Source organism: Bubalus bubalis, chromosome 11 (genome assembly GCF_019923935.1).
Source record: "Bubalus bubalis isolate 160015118507 breed Murrah chromosome 11, NDDB_SH_1, whole genome shotgun sequence".
In the NCBI taxonomy this organism is placed as follows: Eukaryota; Metazoa; Chordata; class Mammalia; order Artiodactyla; family Bovidae; genus Bubalus; species Bubalus bubalis.
Window position 1 is genome coordinate 77,659,052 of NC_059167.1, and position 20,646 is coordinate 77,679,697.

Consider the following 20,646-nt stretch of genomic DNA (forward strand, 5'->3'; position numbering starts at 1 on the left):
GAAACTCAGATCTTACCTTGAGAAATGTCCCAGACAACCCTTTCTTATCATGTTTATAACACTTAACTGCTGATCAAATCAACATTTTAATGCTTCCCACACATTCATTTAGTTTGAAGCCTTATAGCAACCCAATAAGGCAGGTAACATTTCCCAGTTACCTAACATTCCCAGTTTACATTTATAAGCAATCATACTAAGTTGAGTTACAGAAGATCACACACTCTTAAGTGGCAGAGCCAGAACTTGACCTCGAAATCCCAACTACAATACAAACTTTTATTTAAATAAGGGGGAAAAAAAGCTATTGTACAAATATTACTCTTCAGGTGCAGCCTGTAGAGCCATGGCTATGGACGCTTAGGTTCAGAAGTACTTCTATAGATTCTTAGGTTTAGAGATGATACCATCTGGATATCTTTGCTTGAACCGGGCAACCACATCTGGGTCTAGTAGATGGATCCCATCCAGTTGGTTTCCAAGGGTGATCCTGAAGCAAGGGGAAAGACAGGGCAAGCCAAAAATTCTGGAATTTAAAGGCTTAATACTGTTAAAAGATGTGTTCTTTTCATTAAGTCTGCCTATCATCTCAATAGGCTTCTGAATATCTGTGCCAATTCTTTTATAAAGATAGTACTACTTATGGTACTAAGGCTGGTAAGAAATTGGGAAGATTCTGATGTTAAAAGAGGCTGGATCTGTACTAATTAAGGGTTAATAACTTACAGCTAACCAGGCCTACATCACAAAGTTATGCTGCCAGTGACTACTCTGGATGAGTAACATGCTAGCAGCATGTCTTTTAAAACTCTACCTACAGGATGAAAGACTAAAATTGTTGACAGATTAAATAGGTTCTCAGTAACCACCAGGGGGCAGATTCAGTACATCCAGTAGAATAATGAAGAGCTTTAGGGGTGGAGACCTTAAGAGCAGTGTTTAAATCTTAAAAACCTTTTGGTTTTCCAATGAATGCTGGTCGCTTAAGAATCCTCTGAAGCCCATTTACAGACTAGTGGAAGTGAGGTGACGCTCTGCTGCTGCTGCTGCTAAGTCGCTTCAGTCGTGTCCGACTCTGTGCAACCCCAGAGACAGCAGCCCACCAGGCTTCCCCGTCCCTGGGATTCTCCAGGCAAGAACACTGGAGTGGGTTGCCATTTCCTTCTCCAATGCATGAAAGTGAAAAGTGAAAGTGAAGTCGCTCAGTCGTTCCCGACTCTTAGTGACCCCATGGACTGCAGCCTACCAGGCTCCTCTGTCCATGGATTTTCCAGGCAAGAGTACTGGCATGGGGTGCCACTGCCTTCTCCGGAGGTGACGCTCTACTAACTTATATATTTGACCATAAACAGTTGTGCCCTTGGGGGCGAGCCTGTTCTCTGGTCTCCTTACCAGTTGGGTTGCACATTGTGTGGTCGTCCAAATAACTCAATCTTGCGAGTGCCAGGGGACAGTCTTTCAATCATGCCATAGATTTCATCTGGTTTATGACTAGTGGAACGAACCTAGGAAATAAAAGCTCGAGCTACTTTTAAGTTACCCAAGATCGCAATTCTAGGCCTTTCCACTTATGTTTATGATCCCAATGAGAAAACCTGGGATAAGAATATACCTGACTAGAATAGCTGATTTAAAATGTGGCTCTTTGGATGCCTGGGGAAAGCACATACCTCAGCTACGATCACATCACAATCCAGACCCTGGTTGAAGCCTTGGGGATTTCCTTTGACACCAACCTGCTCACCAGAGAACAGAATGATGAAAAATTTATGAAAGTTTTATTAAACCCCAGTATTTGAACTGTTTCTCAATAAGAAATCAAACAACTCCTATTTTTTGCTCCATCTAATGTATGGGGCCCCCTGCTGCTCACCAAGCAGTGTTCCTTCCCATGGTTCAACCAGTGACCTGTACGGCCTGTTCGAATGATGCGCTGCAGTTGATTTGTCTTCACCCAGATAATTTCATCTACCCGTTCATAACTGTGGGATATAAGAAAAGAATCAGAACTTTAATCAGGCTTTCACAGTTTAAGGATGATACCATCTACTCTACAGAGGCAAGAAATCACAGTATACTCTGAAAGAAGGAAACCCTATCAACTACATATTTCCCTCAGAAGAAAACAACAGTGATAGCTACTTACCCCCAGAGGTTCAGACATTCTCTGCCCAACTCCATGGCCCTGGAAAGAAATAAGGGTTAAACAGCTACTTCCATGGCAGTATTTTTTCTCCCTTCAAGATATATGTGTTGTTTTCAATAGACATTCAGTGAACCTTTACATGCAAGACACCACTGGGGCAAGAGGATGGATCTAAGAATGAAAAGGCAAAACATAGTATCTATTCTCAATGGTCTTACCTTTCACAAGAAACAAATGTAGAGTTAAACAGAATTCATGGTATCATTTGTGTTATAAACAGGCATCAGATCTCAGTAGGTAAGAAAGGCTGACTGAGTCATAAGTTTAATAGAGCTAGAAAAACCCAAGATTTTATCCCCACCCAGTACTCACTCTGTACTATATCTGCCCATACCTACATATCTTTGAACTGCATTACCTGCCTGTGACCCAGAGGAAGAGAAAGCCATCATCCTGCAGTACTGGTATGTTGAGCCTGCGCATCTCATCATCTGTCAGGGTCCCATAGGGCAGCTCCATGTGAATATCCCAGGGTGGGTCAGCCATCACAACTGCAAACTTGCCCAAGATACTGACGTCCAGGTAGCGGATATCACAACAGATCCACTGCATGAGGTGGTATTTGGTCATCTTCCCTTCCTTCACTCTCCGATTCATGGCCCCAGTCCCTCTTTTTCCATTGGATTTTCCTGTTCCCTCATATGCTATATATCCCGCTCCATTCCCAATCAGCAAGGGAGATTGCTGATTATGCCTTGCTTTCCTACATGTATGGCTGCTCTACTGAGATAAAGGTCCTTAAGTTGAGGTTAAGTTTTCTGAGCAGACAGGTACCTGAGGTGGGAAGAGTCTATCTGCACTGGAGTCACCTCCAACGCTCTGTGTAAGGGCAAGCTCTTGGCTTGGTGTATGGTCTTTGCTTCCAGGAGCCTCAGAATCCATGCAAGCATCAATTTCATAGTGAACATATTTGCAGGTATCCATGTGGAAACATGTGTTAAGGAAAGAGCAGTCTCCTAATGACTCATCAGTGTGTTTATTGATGATCCGTCTGGGGAAATAGTAAGGGACAGTTGGAATCAATATGGTGTTCCAGTTAGATCCCCCAGTTCAAGTTCTAAACTGTTGCAAAATTTGCAGTCTTTCACTATCATCAGAGCTTCCTCTAAGAGTTTTCAGATAAGGAAAGCAGGTGATATTAAAATCTGTAATTTACAATAAAGAAATGTTTTTCAATTCCTCTCTGAGCAAAAACTTAACTTCCTTATGACAGGAATAAAGCTCTGACCTAAGAGGCCAGGTTCTTGTTTCTCCTAAGACTGTCCTTCTAGAGAACTATAACTTTCACTGGGGATCAAAGACAGAGATATCCTGCTATTGCAAGAAAAGAGCAATTTTTTTTTTTTTTTAATCTCATATGTTTTGGAGACTGCAGCCTGTATTCCCTCCCATAGAACACTACTTCTGAAAGTGTACCTTCAGAATCTCGAAGTCTTAGACAAACCATATTAAAAGCACTTAATAACAGTATTAAAGACAAACCCAATGAGTGGAAGGACCGTGCTTAAAAAATGACTGCTTCTAGAAGACCCAGCCAACCCTCTTCCCTTCAAAAGACCTGAAGTGCAGCTTTCGACAGGGCCGGTCAGCATCACTGGCTTTCATACACTCCTCCTTGGTTCCATAGTCACAGAACTCTTGAACTTGAGCCCGACCTCGTGAGCGAAACTTTTCAACAATGGATTGTTCCTTGGCTGTTGTAGTATTTAGTAACTCTAGGATCTCCTGACTAACCTGGATGATAGAAGAAACCTTTGTCTGGAAAGGGTTCGTAGATAAAATTAGCCCTTAAACCACCTCTGCAAATTCTACTTGACATCAGTGTCCTATGTTGCTGCTGCTGCTAAGTCGCTTCAGTCGTGTCCGACTCTGTGCGACCCCAGAGACGGCAGCCCACCAGGCTCCCCCGTCCCTGGGATTCTCCAGGCAAGAACACTGGAGTGAGTTGCCATTTCCTTCTCCAATGCATGAAAGGGGTCAATAAACTACATTAATATGAGAAAACCCAGGAGAAGATATTTTTCATGGATTTAGTCCTTTCTCACAAATCTGCACTTGGGATGAAATTAAAATATATGCAGACCAGTTCCTGCTGCTAAGCATTAAGCTAAACTCCCCTCCCCAGGAAAGCATTCTTTCCAACCAAAACCACTTATATTTAATACATACTGAAGCAAGACACAGTGCTGATAAGCACTTTACTGTTTGGTTCACAGCCTAGGCAACAATTCTACATGGTGGGTGGGTGGAGAGGACAGGTGTGAGGTGGTACTCTAGTTAGTCTCACAAATGAAAAGACTAAGCATCGAGAGAATTGTTCAAATTTATACAGCTAGAAATAGGAAATGGCTAATTCATGTGGGTCCGAAATATTCTTCCAAACCAGTGAAAAAGACCCAGTGAAAAAGATTCTGTAAATCAGAGTTCTCAGCATTTGGTGCACTGATGATGTTTTTGGCCAGATAATTCTTTGTGGGTTATCCTACTAAGATTATAGGATGCTGTGCAGCATCCCTTGCCTCTCTACCCAATAGGTATCTGTAGCACTCCAACCAAAAACGTCTCCAGACTTTGCAAAACGTCCCCTGGGCATTAGGAGGGAGGGTAGTATCATCCTCAGTTGAGAACCACTGCTCTAAACCCTCAATTCTAAGAACTGCTCTTTGCCCCTAGGAGTAAATTCTTCTCAACCAATACTAAAAGTATCTGTAGGTATAAAAGTATCAAAGTATAAGTGTGAAAACACTTCTATCTACCCCTACCTTCTTGCTCTGTTGTTCCTTAGTAGATTGTTGGTTAAGAAGGCTCTCTATCTCCAGATCAACATCTGAGGCAGCATGTTTTCTTGATTTCTTGGTTGGCTCCTTGGCTACTTCTGATGCTGAAGAGGCCAGACCAGAGGCCAAAGAGCTAGTAAAGGCAGCTGCTGTGGTGGAGTCCTGCTCTGCACGCCGCTTCTGCCCTGCAATAGTCCCTGCTACCTCCCCAGGGCCCTTCTTTTCTGCCACAGCACCCATCATGGCGGAGAGCTTGGAATGATCAGCATAGGTCACAAGAGTGGGATGTGCATCATCTTGTAGGAGACTTCGCTTTACTTCGATCAACTCCTGAGCCGCAAACTTCTGTAGGAGGCTTTCTACCCCATCCTGAGTGGCAGGGGCATCTGGCTAAGGAAGGAAGGCAGGAGGGAAAGTGTTAAAACCCTGACCATGAACTGATGAAAAACAGTGGCAGTTCCCAACCTTGTCTTATGATGTCATTACCGTGGAGATGGCAAGACGGATGGACACAGCATCAGTGGGCAATGTTAGTGACAGATCAGAGAGGTGGTGCAGCAACTTCTTCTCTAATTCAGGGTCTGTAGCTAGTTCAGGAACTGCTGAAGCTGTACTGGGCTTAGGGCCACCAGAAGTGGGTGCAGCAGGTACTGGGCTGTCGCTACGGAAGGTTGGAGACAGTGCTGCCTCTGGATTCCGAAGATCTAGGAGTGAAGAGACATGAAAATGAAAAAAGGCAACCACTGTCAATCTACACATTCCTCAGGAATTCAGATTTCCAGCATTTACAACACAGTCCTTTCATTTCATGCAGAAAATTCTCTGACCAGATTTAGCACTAGATACGAACAAAGCTAGTGGAGGTGATAGAATTCCAGTTGAGCTATTCCAAATCCTGAAAGATGATGCTGTGAAAGTGCTGCACTCAATATGCCAGCAAATGTGGAAAACTCAGCAGTGGCCACAGGACTGGAAAAGGTCAGTTTTCATTCCAATCCCAAAGAAAGGCAATGCCAAAGAATGCTCAAACTACCGTTCAATTGCACTCATCTCACACGCTAGTAAAATAATGCTCCAAATTCTCCAAGCCAGGCTTCAGCAATACGTGAACCGTGAACTTCCTGATATTCAATATGGTTTTAGAAAAGGCAGAGGAACCAGAGATCAAATTGTCAACATCCACTGGATGATGGAAAAAGCAAGAGAGTTCCAGAAAAACACCTATTTCTGCTTTATTGACTATGCCAAAGCCTTTGACTGTGTGGATCACAATAAACTGTGGAAAATTCTGAAAGAGATGGGAACACCAGACCACCTGATCTGCCTCTTGAGAAATTTGTATGCAGGTCAGGAAGCAACATTTAGAACTGGACGTGGAACAACAGACTGGTTCCAAATAGGAAAAGGAGTACATCAAGGCTGTATATTGTCACCCTGTTTATTTAACTTATATGCAGAGTACATCATGAGAAACGCTGGACGGGAAGAAACACAAGCTGGAATCAAGATTGCCAGGAGAAATATCAATAACCTCAGATATGCAGATGACACCACCCTTATGGCAGAAAGTGAAGAGAACTAAAAAGCCTCTTGATGAAGGTGAAAGTGGAGAGTGAAAAAGTTGGCTTAAAGCTCAACATTCAGAAAACAAAGATCATGGCATCCAGTCCCATCACTTCATGGGAAATAGATGGGGAAACAGTGGAAACAGTGACAGACTTTATTTTTGGGGGCTCCAAAATCACTGCAGATGGTGACTGCAGCCATGAAATTAAAATACGCTTACTCCTTGGAAGGAAAGTTATGACCAACCTAGATAGCATATTCAAAAGCAGAGACATTACTTTGCCAACAAAGGTTTGTGTAGTCAAGGCTATGGTTTTTCCTGTGGTCATGTATGGATGTGAGAGTTGGACTGTGAAGAAGGCTGAGCGCCGAAGAATTGATGTTTTTGAACTGTGGTGTTGGAGAAGACTCTTGCGAGTCCCTTGGACTGCAAGGAGATCCAACCAGTCCATTCTAAAGGAGATCAGCCCTGGGATTTCTTTGGAAGGAATGATGCTAAAGCTGAAACTCCAGTACTTTGGCCACCTCATGCGAAGAGTTGACTCACTGGAAAAGACTCTGATGCTGGGAGGGATTGGGGGCAAGAGAAGAGGACGACAGAGGATGAGATGGCTGGATGGCATCACTGACTTGATGGACATGAGTCTGAGTGAACTCCGGGAGTTGGTGATGGACAGGGAGGCCTGGTGTGCTGCGATTCATGGGGTCGCAAAAAGTTGGACACGACTGAGCGACTGATCTGATCTGACCCTTTATTAAATCACACCCAAGCATTCACTGCTTTGCTAAGATAAATTTTCTGGGATCTGCTTACCCTTTCTATGTTGGGTGAGAAGTATTTCCTAATTTCATTCCTTGCTCTGCTTCAAAGGAAATAAATTAGCAGCTTGGTAGATTTAAATGTCCATACCACCTCCCTTCAGTCACGCTAAATGACAACTGATATAATCAACCTGAATTTATCAAGAATATTTTCACCAACCTAAACTGTGATGAGATCTTTTTGAAGAACTGAGTTTGAGTTTTAATGAATAAAGGCCACTGGACATCAGAGAGTATAAAAAATGACAGTGTTGGGGGTTATAACTCAAACACAAAAATTTTATAGAACTGCTGAAGCCCTGGTCACCAATAATAGTTCCTGACTATATTCCTATAACCTACTCTAGTACTTCAAAAGCTGGGTAGCCATCACAACCTTAATAAGATTTAAGAAACTCAAATTAGGACAACATATTACCTTTGGGAAAGCCTAATATCTGTGATTATTTATTTAAAATACAAGCGAAATATTAAACATTCAGGATCTATACAGGAATTCTGTTAAATACTATCTAAGTGGCCACAGGGTCGCTAGGAGTCGGACACGACTGAGTGACTTTACTTTCACTTTTCACTTTCATGCATTGGAGAAGGAAATGACAACCCACTCCAGTGTTCTTGGCAGGAGAACCCCAGGGATGGGGAAGCCTGGTGGGCTGCCGTCTATGGGGTCACACAGAGTCGGACACGACTGAAGCAACTTAGCAGTAGCAGCAGCAAGTGGCCACTAGTTTACATTTAGAGGTATTTTGGTTACTTAGAAATTTCCACTCTAATAGAACTGACTTCAAAAAATTTAGCTCAGAATTCCAAGGAAAATGGAGTTGAACTATACCAAACACCTTACTGGAACAGTTACATTTTAGGAAAATAAGTTATACCCTATGTGGAAAAGAGACTCCACAATTTCATACTAGCTGAAAACATTAAATAACTGACAGAGTTTTTTTCACCTTGCTCACTGATGATTCTTTTATGTTGTGCTGAACCTCAGACTAGAACAAGTTCCTTGTTTTGTTTTGTCAAGGAGGTGTTGTACATATAGAAATCATGGAAGCACTTTGAAGGTCTGGATGGGAAAGTCTGAGAGCAAGCAATCTAAGCTAAAGATAACATATGAAATTTAAGCAACAATTACTATTTAGCTTATTTGGAAGATTACAGGCACAATTCTTACACCGAATAGGATTGAACTGGTAACTACTCAAGTCCCTTGCAACTGAGAGATTCTAATAAATCTGAGCTAAAAATACCCCAATAATAATTTACACTAGTTTCAAATTCTGAGCTTTTAAAAAAATCAGTCGAATTTAAAATTACTTCAGAAGAAACCAAAAATTTCTTTCATTAAGTAACCTAACCTAGCACAATTAATGATGAAACATTATTACAGCAGAAAAAATACAAAGTGTTTTAAAAGTAGCATTTCAGGCATTACATGCACAGTTTTATACATTATGTACTGACCATTTTAACTCATGATGTATGCTAAAGAGAGCAAATTATATAAAGTATTAAAGAGTTTGAGGGACTTCCATGGCGCTCCAGCGGCTAAGACTCTGTGCTAACAATGCAGGGGGCCTGGGTTCGATCCTTGGTCAGGGAACTATATCCCACATGCTGCAACTAAGAGTTTGCATGCCACAACTGAAGATCCCACATACTGCAACATGCCGCATGGAAGACAGAAAATACTGAGTGCCATAACTAAGACCCAGCAGCACAGCCAAATAAATAATTTGATAATAGAAAGAGCTGTGCAGTTTTGAAACTTTTTAATATTTTAGATAAACTATATAAATTATCCATATCCCCCCTTTATATTTAAACATTACTTGCCAGGTACCTATTAATATTCTTTTGCCATTAGTATGAGTTTTATTTCGTTAATAAAGACCTAAGCACCCTATGCTGCTGCCAAGTCGCTTCAGTCGTGTACGACTGTGCGATGCCATAGATGGCAGCCCACCAGGCTCCCCCGTCCCTGGGATTCTCCAGGCAAGAACACTGGAGTGGGTCTCTATTATGTCTTTTTTTAACCACTTAATTATGATTAGCATGTAAAAAGTTGTATATTTTAACATATACAACTCTGTGAGTTTGGAGACAGTCTATACTCATTAAATCATTACCACCACCAAGGCCATAACCATATCCATCATTTCTCAAAAGTTTCTTTCTGCTGCCTTTATTATTTTTGTGTATCTGGTAAGACCACTTAACACAGGATCTACCCCCTTAGAAAATGTTAAGTATACAACACAGTCCTGTTAACCATAGGCACTACACACTGTATAAGAGATCTCCAGAACTTATTTATCTTGCATAACTGAGATTCTGTACCCTTTTACTATCCCCTCTCCATTTTTCCCCTTCCCTAGGCCTTGGCAATCACCATTGTACTTCTATAACTTTGACTATTTTAGATTCCACATGTCAAATACAGTCTAAGTGAGACCATACGGTATTTGCGTCTGCCTTAGTTCACTTATCATAATGTCCTCCAGATCCACCCATGCTGTCACAGATGGCTGGATTTCCTCCTTCTTTTGGCTGTGAAATATCCCATTGCATGTATATTTCATGTTTTCTTTATCCACTTATCCATCAATGGATGTTTAGGTTGCTTCCATATCTTGGCTGTATGTGAACATAAATAATGTTACAATGAGCGTGGATGTGCAGGTATCTCCTTGAAATCCTTATTTCAAATCCTTTGAATTCCTAAAAGTGAAACTGCTAGATCATATGGTAATTCTATTTTTTTACTTACTGAGGAACTTCCATACTGTTTTCCATAGTGGCTATGCCAGTTTACATTCCTATTATCGGTGAATCAGGATTCCCTTTTCTTGCTAACACTTTTCTTTTTTTTAATAACAAGTTTGAGATGATATCTTATTATGGTTATGATTTGCATTCCCCTGATGATTAGTGATGTTGAACAAGTTTTCAAACACCTGTTGGTCATTTGCATGTCTTCTTTGGAGACCTATTACCTCTTAAATTAGCATATTTTGCTTGTTTCTTGCCCTTCTGACTTAAAAGAAATTAAGTGTTGTCACTGATTAAAGTAAATAGTAAGCATTTTCCATAATTTCAACATTTCAATCAGTGTTTCATTCTTGTTAATGTAATCTAACCCAAATTCTGTTCAGGAACACACTTATTCACTGTCACATTACTTTCCTTTTTGCCACAATGGTTCTTGAGATGCTTGGCTTAAATATGCAATAATACCACATTATTTCCATGATAAACATTTTGTTGATTGAATTTATTTTAAATGAAGTCCAGAATCTAACAGTTCAAAGAATAAAGCAATCTACTTGACATTATTACATCTCCTATTATCATATTTAAAATAACAATGTATAAATTTGGTTAGATCTTAATGCTGGTTAGATGTTTGGTTAGATGTTCATTTTCTACCAACTCGTTTATCAGACTTTTCATGCAAATGTTACATGCTATTTCTAAAATATACTACACATTTTTTCACGTAAACTTTCAACACCTAGCAGACATTATCTCAGTGAGGAAAAGCACTGACTTTGTTCCAATGTTAATATCATTAAGTTGAAAATGTACTTTTTATAATTCACCTACTGATACTATGAAGACTAATATAAACATTTCTTACAATTTTTGCTTTCTCTGCTAACAAAATTTATATGTTCTTTGAGTTATGTTTAATGACTTTTTCTTACAGCAAGAACTCTATGATAAAGAACCACTTTAACATATATTTTCAATCCCTAGAATTGGATACAAACCTTTTTTCTTTTTGGTAATTTGACCAATACTTAAGTTTTAATACAGTTCTGTGATTCTGGTTATGAATCCTTATGTTAGTAACACCTCCTGGGAGTATTCTTTTCATTACATTCAGGACATGGAGCTGAAAATAGCTCTTTTAAGGTTACTGGGAGGAGGAGGCTCACATTTAATATTTGGAACAAAATTTAACAGCTGATTAATGTAACTGTTATTTATAGATGGGCTTGAGCCACTCTGAATTCCCTGAAGTCAAACACAAATTTGTGCACAGATACACAAATTTGGGGGAAAGATTCCAACCCTTTATCATTCTTAAAATGTGTTATGGGTGGAAAATAATTAGGAATCCCTGAGTTCCAACTCCTTCAGAAAGTATCTGTTCAGTTATTAATTCAATACATTTATTGAGCACTTCCATTATGCTGGTATCTATGTTGATTCTCCACTTCTAATCTAATGAAAAATATAATGTGTTGGGTTCAGCAAAGGAATACTTAATACTTGAGTTTTAAGAGCTCAGTTGAAGACAGATAAAATACTAGCTTGAAGACATAAAAATATAGCCAGACTGTGAACTTGCTGACCTCTAAAATATGTCAATATCCATATTCACATCTTCAATTCCATTGATGAAATACATTGAGCAGTTCACATATTCACTATGTGCTAAGCTGCGCCATGTATGGATGTGAGAGTTGGACTGTGAAGAAAGCTGAGCGCTGAAGAATTGATGCTTTTGAACTGTGGTGTTGGAGAAGACTCTTGAGAGTCCCTTGGACTGCAAGGAAATCCAACTAATCCATTCTAAAGGAGATCAGTCCTGGGTGTTCTTTGGAAGGACTGATACTAAAGCTTAAACTCCAGTACTTTGGCCACCTCAAGTGAAGAGCTGACTCACCAGAAAAGACTCTGATGCTGGGAGGGATTGGGGGCAGGAGGAGAAAGGGACGACAGAGGATGAGATGGCTGGATGGCATCACCGACTCGATGGACATGAGTTTGAGTGAACTCCAGGAGATGGTGATGGACAGGGAGGCCTGGAGTGCTGTGGTTCATGGGGTCGCAAAGAATCGGACATGACTGAGCAACTGAACTGAACTGAACTGAAGCTGCGCCAAGTTTATTTTGTTTCAATTAATGAAATAAACATTTATTGAAAGTAATAATCCTCATTTCAGAAATCTACTTTATTCTATGGAAAACAGTGTGGCAGCTCCTAAGCAAATTAAAAATAGAATTACCATATGCTCCAGCAATTCCACTTCTGTTATATGTCCAAAAAAGTTGAAAACAGAATCTTGAAGCGATAACCTGTTACACCCGTGTTCACAGCAGCATTATTCACAATAGCCAAAATGTGGAAGCAACCCTCAAGTATCCGCCAATGGATAAATGGATAAAGAAAATGTGGTATATACATACAATGGAATATTATTCAGCTTTAAAAAGGAAGGAAATTATGACACGTGCTACAACATGGATGAACCTTGAGGATGTGCTAAAGGAAATCAGTCAAACACTTCATGATTCCATTTTCACAAGGTATCTAGAGTAGTCAAACTCACAGAAATGAGGTAGAATGGTGGTTGCCAGGGACTGGGATGAAGGGAGAATAGTGAATTTCAGTTTTGCAAGACAAAAGAATTTTGGAGACTGGTTGCACAACAATGTGAATATATATCACACTATCAACTATACATTTTAAAATGGTTAGATGGTATTTTATGATATGTGTACTTTTGCCATAATTTTTTTTTAAGTTATACCTTAAAAATGCCAAGCTAACAAAGGTCTCCCAGTGAGTCTTTGTTCATAATATTTTGCATTTATTAATGACATGGATACATTTCAGTTTATTTAAATATCCTTGTCTTTTAATATTGAGCTCAGCAGTAAATAATTAAGTATCAGATTTCAGTAACCCTATAAAAATATAGATGTGGTAAGAACACTTTTATTTCCTGTGAGAAAAAAACTAAATGATCTGAATTTTCATGTAGCCTTTGGTTATATCTTACATGACAAACTGGTTAAGAGAGTGTTTCACAATGTTTTCCTAAGAATCCTAACCCTTAAAGAAACATATTCTTTGGAATAACCAAAATAACTCAATGGAAGAACAGTGATAGGCTGGCTGACTTAATTTGTGTGTTTCATCTCTACCTATCCCCTAAAGACCAAATAGGCCCATCAAAGCTCTGGGCTAGAAGGTAATATATGTTTAATCACAAACTCAAAAACAATTTTACAGGAATCTAAATTATATCAAGTGGCTATACTAAAAGTCTTAACCATATTTTATTAAGTGGATGTACAAATCAAGAGATATTTACATTCCAAAAAGAATCTTTATGTTCAAGGGAGAATAGATCTTGCTTTCAAAATTATTAAACATGCTTAGCAAGGACCCTGATGAAGTTTTCAGACTCTAGTGGTTGGATTTGCATACAGCACAAAGTTTGGTTAATACCAAAGTGTGGTTAATACCATATAAAAGTGAAGTGGAATTTCTATTAATTAATCCTTGATAATATGACTTGCACTTCTTCCTCTACTTGCTCTGCCCTCTTACCATCTCTTTAGTTATTTAAGTCCTATATAGCCACTGAGACCAAATTCCAAGTGTCAACTCTTCCATGATGCCTTCACTGACTAGACTGATTCTTGTTAGTTCTACCTTCACTATGCTCATTGTGGAATTAATTCATGTGGCATTTTACATATACCATCGTGTATTTCTGACTTTTCCTTTATTCCCAACTAAATTTTAAACTCCTTGAGGGCAGGGACACGGTCTAATTTTTGTCTAACTAGACTCATGTAGATACTCGATAGACGTCCACTTATTTTGGTGTAAGAGTCCTGCCAAGGCATCTTTTAGTTTCAAGGGCCATAATACAAGTGCATAGACCTAATATACTTCAACACAAGATTTAGAAATGGACTCGGGTCAACAGTGCAAGCTGCCACAAGAGTGGTACGTATTCATTATCCTTGCAGATCTTTAATTGATTTGCTTTAGATAATTAAGTGTTTGTGTAGGGGATGTGGTATGAGTAGACAATCTTTTGAGGTTCCTTCAAGTTTTAAGACTGTGACACGGGTCAATAGGAGGGGAGAAAAAGTTTCAAAACAAATGTTTTCAGATTCCTGCTCGGTGTGTAAATGGCTAAACCAATGCCACTTCCTCTACTCATTCAGCAACATCGAGTGCCAACTCTGTGAGGACCACTGAACTGGGCACTGTAGATATAAAGGCTCAGTACTTGTTCTCACGGTGCCCAGAATCGCAAAGAAACGACCAATACAAAGCAATTGCTATAACCAAGGGAAGAACAAAGCGCTATGGGAGTTAACCATAAAAAGGGACTTGCTGCTTCAAGGAATAGGGGCTAAAAGGCCTAGCAAACGGGACGCTCTCGTAGACTTAAGAAAAGTCAGTCAACGAGATGGGGGGACGCGGAGATGCGAAGGGAGCTTCCGACCTGGGAAAGAGAACTGGAGGAACCAGAGCCCAGGGTGAGAAGAAGCCGCTACTACCTGCAGGAAGATGAAGCATCTGTGCTGCTGAGGGGGAAGAGAACCGGAACCAATGTATGAAGCGTTAAAGAAACAGACGTTTGAGGAAAGGCACCAACTCGGGAGCTTTTTTCTCCAGGGTTCCCTCCAGCCCTCTCTAGCAAGGCATCGGCCCCAACAACCCCGCGCCTCACCCAAGTGCCCCGAGTCCTGCTTCCGCCTCCGCTGCAGCCTCTCCCGCAGTGAGTCCAGCTGCTTTTTGTGGGCCTGGATAGAGCTCCACGTGTCCGACATTTCAGTCTCGTGGCCCGGCCACGTCTCCAACTAGGCACGGCTGACTAGCGCTTCCCAGTTCTGGCTTCAAGAAATTGCCTAACTCTCACGCGGACACCCTCAAGGCTAGCCGGAAAGAGATCCCAGCAGATGCTATGGAGGGAAAGTCACTTCCGGTTTCGCTCTCCCTTTGAAGCTTAAATGAGAGCCACCATAAGTGTTGGCAGAATGGCGGATATGTTTTTTACAGGCGCTCTTTCGCGCTTCCGGGTGCGTTGAGGCTGTGGTTGCCTTGTTGGTGTCTGGCAAAGCTGCCATGTTGCTTATAGCCGCGCATGCGGCCATGTTGAGTATTAGGAAATGCGTCCGAGTGCGTTAAGGCGGCGCTCTAGGGCAGCATGTGTAATCCCGATTTTTGAAATGAAGAATCACTAATTCCTTTGGACAGTTTGACACTAGCATACCTTTACCACTAAAGATGTAAGTTCATGTTTCCGTGCTGCTGCTGTTTCCGTTAACTTGTTTACAAAAATATACCACTACGTATGCTTCTTTGAGGGAAGAGGACTGATGGGACAGAGATACTGTAAAGAGATTCAGTTCAGTTAGTTCAGTCGCTCAGTCGTGTCCGACTCTTTGCGATCCCATGAATTGCAGCACGCCAGGCCTCCCTGTCTGTCCATCACCAACTCCCGGAGTCCATCCAAACCCATGTCCATCGAGTCGGTGATGCCATCCAACCATCTCATCATCTGTTCGTCCCCTTCTCCTGGTGGCTCAGAGGTTAAAGCGTCTGCCTCCTATGCGGGAGACCTGGGTTCGATCCCTGGGTCGGGAAGATCCCCTGGAGAAGGAAATGGTAACCCCCTCCAGTATTCTTGCCTGGAGAATCCCATGGACAGAGGAAGGCTGGTAGGCTACAGCCCAGGGGGTCGCAAAGAATCGGACACGACTGAGTGACTTCACTTTCACTTTCCTCCTGCCCTCAATCTTTCCCAGCATCAGGGTCTTTTTCAATGAGTCAGCTCTTCGCATGAGGTGGCCACAGTATTGGAGTTTCAGCCTCAACATCAGTCCTTCCAATGAACACCTTTAGATCTCTTTTAGGATGGGCTGGTTGGATAAAGAGATTACATACACATATTCTCACTACTATACCAAATCTACAAGTATCATATGTAATACGTTAAAGTAGATCCTTCAGGGAACTCTCAGGCGGTCCAGTGGTTAGGAGTTCACACTTTCACTGCCCATACCCTGTTTGATCTCTGGTGGGGGAACTTAAGATCCTCACAAGTTGGGGAAGGTGGGGGCTAGGTGGGGGGAGGTTAAATTAATAAATAAAAGTAAGATCGACTCCTCAGAGTGGGTACTAGGGGGCTTCTGAGGTTCTGGTTGTGCTGCGTTTCTTATTGTGGGCATGAACACGTTGTTTAAGAAAATCACTGGAGCCAAACGGTTTGGTATGTGAAATTCTCTGTATAGTAAACTTAAAAACTTTTTTTTTTTTTTTAATGGGATCCTCTGAATGGAAGTATTTGGGAACCATTGATTTATCAACTCTATGGAATGCCAAACACTGCCAGAAAGAACAGCTTCAGAAGGCATGGCCCCTGTTTTCAGAGTCTCTGGTCTGGTAAAGGAGCCAAAACCGACCCCCTTTACTGATATTGAACCATCTTTGCAACGTAAGGCAGCATGAACATAGGCTTAAAAAACAAACGTGACTGCAAAGAAGGGAGGACATTCCAAGCCCAGATGATCCAAGATGGCATTGGAAAGAAGGTGACATCAAGATTCAGGCTTGAAATGACAGCTAGGACTTAAGTAGGTGAAGTATAAGAAAGAATTCCAGACTAAGAACATGATAAAAGCGAAGGTCTAGACTGGATGTAGGAAAGCATGGTGTATGCCATGTTGAACCAGATTAATTTTGCTAGAACATAGAAAATTATATTTGGGAATTTGGGAGAATATTTGTTTCTATTTTGAAGCTAGATTGCAAAAGGTACCTGTTACCTTGCAATTTATTCAGAATACAACAGGGGACATTTTAAGATTTGCATATAGGGAATATTTTAAGGGAGCTGATATTTTGGTTGAATTGAGATGGGGAAAAAAGTTTAGAGATAGGGGAAATGATTAGTAGCCTATGGTAACAGTTTCATCATAGAATCTTTAAGTCAGAAGCCATCTATAGATAGTAATGGAAAGGAAGGGATGAAAATGAAGAGGGACTACTAAGAAGAAAGATGTACATATATTGGAATGTGGCAGTTTCATTCATTTATTCAGCAAATATTTACTGAGCGACCAATTATGTACTAGGTACTGTGCAGATTTAGTAGTGATCAAAATATTCATCTCCATTTCATTTTCTGAATTTAATTTGCCTTGTGTTCCTTTAAGCATTGAAATGCAGGACACGGAAATGAATATGGGCTCATATGAGCATCTCTGGACATTTAATTTTTAGGATTATACTAATTAGAAGGAGAAATGGAATTTCCATGACAGCCATGGTTAAGAATTGGCCTTCCAATGCATGGGACACAGGTTTGATCTCTGGTTAGTGAACTAAGATCCCACATACTGTGGGCAACCAAACCCAGTGCGGCAACTAGAGTGCCTGCATGCTGCAATGAAGACTCAGTGCAGCCTTGAAAAAAAAGAAGCAAAAATGCTATCTTACTAGCAGAAATACTTTTGGTGAAGTTGGCTGATCACAAGAGACTACTTCTAAGGGACTGCTCTACCTAAGGGGTTTTGCTTTCTTTAATAAACCTGGTTCTAACAACGACCCTCAAGAAAGTTGACAAAGGATGCTTTTGCACTTTCATTTAGGATATATTCTGTGTGACCCTATGTTTAGATGCATGCATTATTACTAAAGTAAGATAATCCCATTATTGCTATATTAGAGAGCTGTTAGAGTTAATTGTTCACAAATCTGAATCCCTCACTTACTGTAAGATCACTCTTTCTTTCAAGGTCCTTAACACATAGAAATGAAGTATGTAGTAACTATATAGCAGTAAAATGAAATAGTCCTGGGGGAGAAAGACAATATTGGATATAGCTTTGCAGAAGTTGAAGAGGGTTGATTCATCTCAAAGACAGATTTCCACAGGTCATCCCTTTAACTTATAAGCATTTTTGTCTAAGGAAGAATTTGTCTAGTGGAAGAGATTCAGGCTGTGGTAGAATTCAGGATACGCATGACCTGAATTGCCTCCTCTCACCTACAGAGGAAGCCAAAGTGGCAGTACAGGTACTCCTGAAAGTCAGCCAAATTAAGGGGAGCTCCCAAAAGTTTTTGCTTTAACATTCACTTTTTAAACTATTACAATAATAAACCAGGCAAATTTTAGGAGCACAAGAGGACCACTTAGCATGATCTGCTTATAGAGGGATTTTCTTCTAGAGGCCTCAGGACCAGTTTTCAGCTCAAAAGAAAGCCACTGCTTTCTTATCTGGGCCCCCTCTTCGCCAGTCTGCATACAACTATGCGCAGTGCAGAGAGGAGGACTGACTCTCACCCTGACCTCTTCTAAAGACTGAAAGCCTAGTTGTGAGCAGATGATTGCTGCAGGCGCTACATCTCCTAACTTTCTGGTAATCTCCTAATCTGCTCTGGTAGAGTGTTCAGAGTTAGTCACAACAGTAATGGCTCCCATCCCACATACCCTTATGCAGTGTGACTCTGTCACTCTTCCTAATGAGGTAAAGCTTGTTTTTCTCCTCTTGAATCTGAACTGGCCTTCTGACTAGCTTTGGCCAAGAGAAAGTGGCAGAGATGATATTCTTTGAGTTTCAGATTCTAGGCCTTAAGAAGCCTTGCAGCTTCTGCTTTTGTCATGTTAGAGACCTAGGCTTTTATGGAAGTCCATTTATCCTAATAGCTAAACCACTTGAAGAGAGAGTGAGGGAGAGGGAGAGGGAGAGGAGAGGGAGAAAGAGAGAGAGAGAAATTCTAGAGATTCAAAGATGTCAAAAAGAGATCCTGGAGAATGAAAGACTCTAAGGAGAGAGGTTCCAGCATTCCAGTCATTCAGCTGAGGGGCCAGAAGTGAGTGAGGCCATCTTGGATCCTCCAGCCCAAATTGAAGCTTCTGAGTGAGCTCAGCCCTCACCACCTGGAACACAAACAAGCCATCCTAGCTGAAGGCTGTTCAGACCCATGGACTCACAAGCTAATACATAATTATTTGTAAGACCCTAAGTTTTGGATGGTTTGTTACATAGCAACGGGTTACTGAATCATCCACCGTATTGACCAAATAGTACACATCCTAACTGGTTCTTTGGCCACATGTTTTCTTTCTTCAGTTTTGTCTTTACTCAGATTTTAAAATTATATAATCAAAAGCATAATGTCCATTGGGGCTAGTAAATCTGTTGTTAAACATTAAGAAAAACAAGGAAATGTAAAGGGAAGTCAAAGCTGGGTCTGAGGGAAAGTCATGTGAGTGAGATCTCTTCTGGGATAGATGTTTACTAAGAAGTTCCAGGGACAGTAAACCAGAATCCTAGGAGCAGAAATTGTGAGAGACGAAAATGTGCCAATAGAATTGAGATCTTTTTGAGGGGTGACACAGGTTGAAAACTGGGAGAAGCTGATGCTGAGACAAAGGAGTGCGGAAGTTTTATTGGGAAGTAACACTTGTTAAAGAAAAAAAGTGAGGAGGAGGGGTGAAGAAAGTGGGATTGGGTTGGGAGAGCTGTCCAAAGCTATCAATGCTGCAGCTGTGATGGTCACTGCCAGACCACTGGGGATTCCATGGTAAGAACTGTTCATTAGTCCCATGTTCCCTGGCAATGGCTAAGCCCTATACCACCCACCACCTTGCTTAATCTTTGACCAGGGGCTGGAGAGGACAACTGGAGGCTGTCCAGGCTCCTTTTTTTGGTCACTCTGTGAAGCTTGTGGGATTTTAGTTCCTTCAACCAGATATCAAACCTGGCCTTTGGCAGTGAGAGCGGAGTCCTCACCAGTGGACTGCCATGGAATTCTCTAACCAGGTTTCTTGAAGCTAGGTAGCCAGTTCTTTCTTGAAGGGACATCTTGGAAGTAGCGCATATCTGTTTCTGCCAAAGGGGACTTGATGTACCTTATATAGGTTTTTACATTGTAACTCCATTTGTCCTTAGGTCGTCATATGGATTCTGTTAATTTATTTCAGCATGGTTATTATGAAAGCTGAATGTAAGAGAACTGTATGTCCCCTCGCCTTTCTCTATCTTTGTATCATCAGTTAGTCATTTCCCTTTCTGGAATCCCACAGGCCACTGTGTCTTAGCACAGTATTTGCTACCACCATATAAAAATGTTTACATTTTCCCTCTTCTTTTACTGAGCTCCCTTTGGGGCGTAAGTATGTCTTCTTTACCTTTGTACCTACCCAATCCTCAAAACTGAACTGAATGAATGAGCTAAGAAACTGTCTCTTGCTTCTTATGATTAAGTCATCTGTTTATCCATCTAGTTCGAATGGAATCCACGATGCCTATTTCAGGTAAAGTGTTTTGCAGGCTGCATTTATTTACATATTTACTGCAGCAGGTTAGAGTTAATTCACTTTCCAAAGAAATGATCAAATGAGAAGTTATTGAGAGTAAGAAAGGATGGGGTTGAGGATGGGGATTGGAGTGGGCTTTGAAGAGGCTCTAAGAGAATAAGATAGAAAAGAAATAAAAGCTGTC

The 20,646-nt window shown here is 41.0% G+C and overlaps 1 protein-coding gene across 1 annotated transcript; it reads right to left on the reverse strand.

Moving 5' to 3' along the window:
* Window positions 1-260: 260 nt before the first annotated feature.
* On the reverse strand, window positions 261-15,113 carry METTL3 (methyltransferase 3, N6-adenosine-methyltransferase complex catalytic subunit). Its single transcript, XM_006062096.3, has 11 exons — window positions 14,865-15,113; window positions 5,470-5,687; window positions 4,969-5,373; window positions 3,765-3,940; window positions 2,981-3,197; window positions 2,565-2,752; window positions 2,147-2,185; window positions 1,874-1,982; window positions 1,671-1,736; window positions 1,393-1,505; window positions 261-490 (listed from the first exon to the last, which is right to left on the reverse strand). Exons 1-11 carry the CDS (start codon window positions 14,962-14,964, stop codon window positions 379-381), a joined length of 1,743 nt encoding a protein of 580 aa, XP_006062158.1. The 5' UTR covers window positions 14,965-15,113; the 3' UTR covers window positions 261-378.
* Between the last annotated feature and the right edge of the window lie 5,533 nt (window positions 15,114-20,646).

What these genes read in the sequence shown, in the direction of transcription:
- METTL3 (XM_006062096.3), bottom strand. Translation starts at nt 14,964, where the DNA reads ATGTCGGACACGTGGAGCTCTATCCAGGCCCACAAAAAGCAGCTGGAC. An exon ending in AGGAACAACAGAGCAAGAAG is followed by an intron (nt 3,941 to 4,968) that starts GTAGGGGTAGAT and finishes TCTATCATCCAG; the next exon opens with GTTAGTCAGGAGATCCTAGA. An exon ending in ATGGGAAGGAACACTGCTTG is followed by an intron (nt 1,737 to 1,873) that starts GTGAGCAGCAGG and finishes TCTGGTGAGCAG; the next exon opens with GTTGGTGTCAAAGGAAATCC.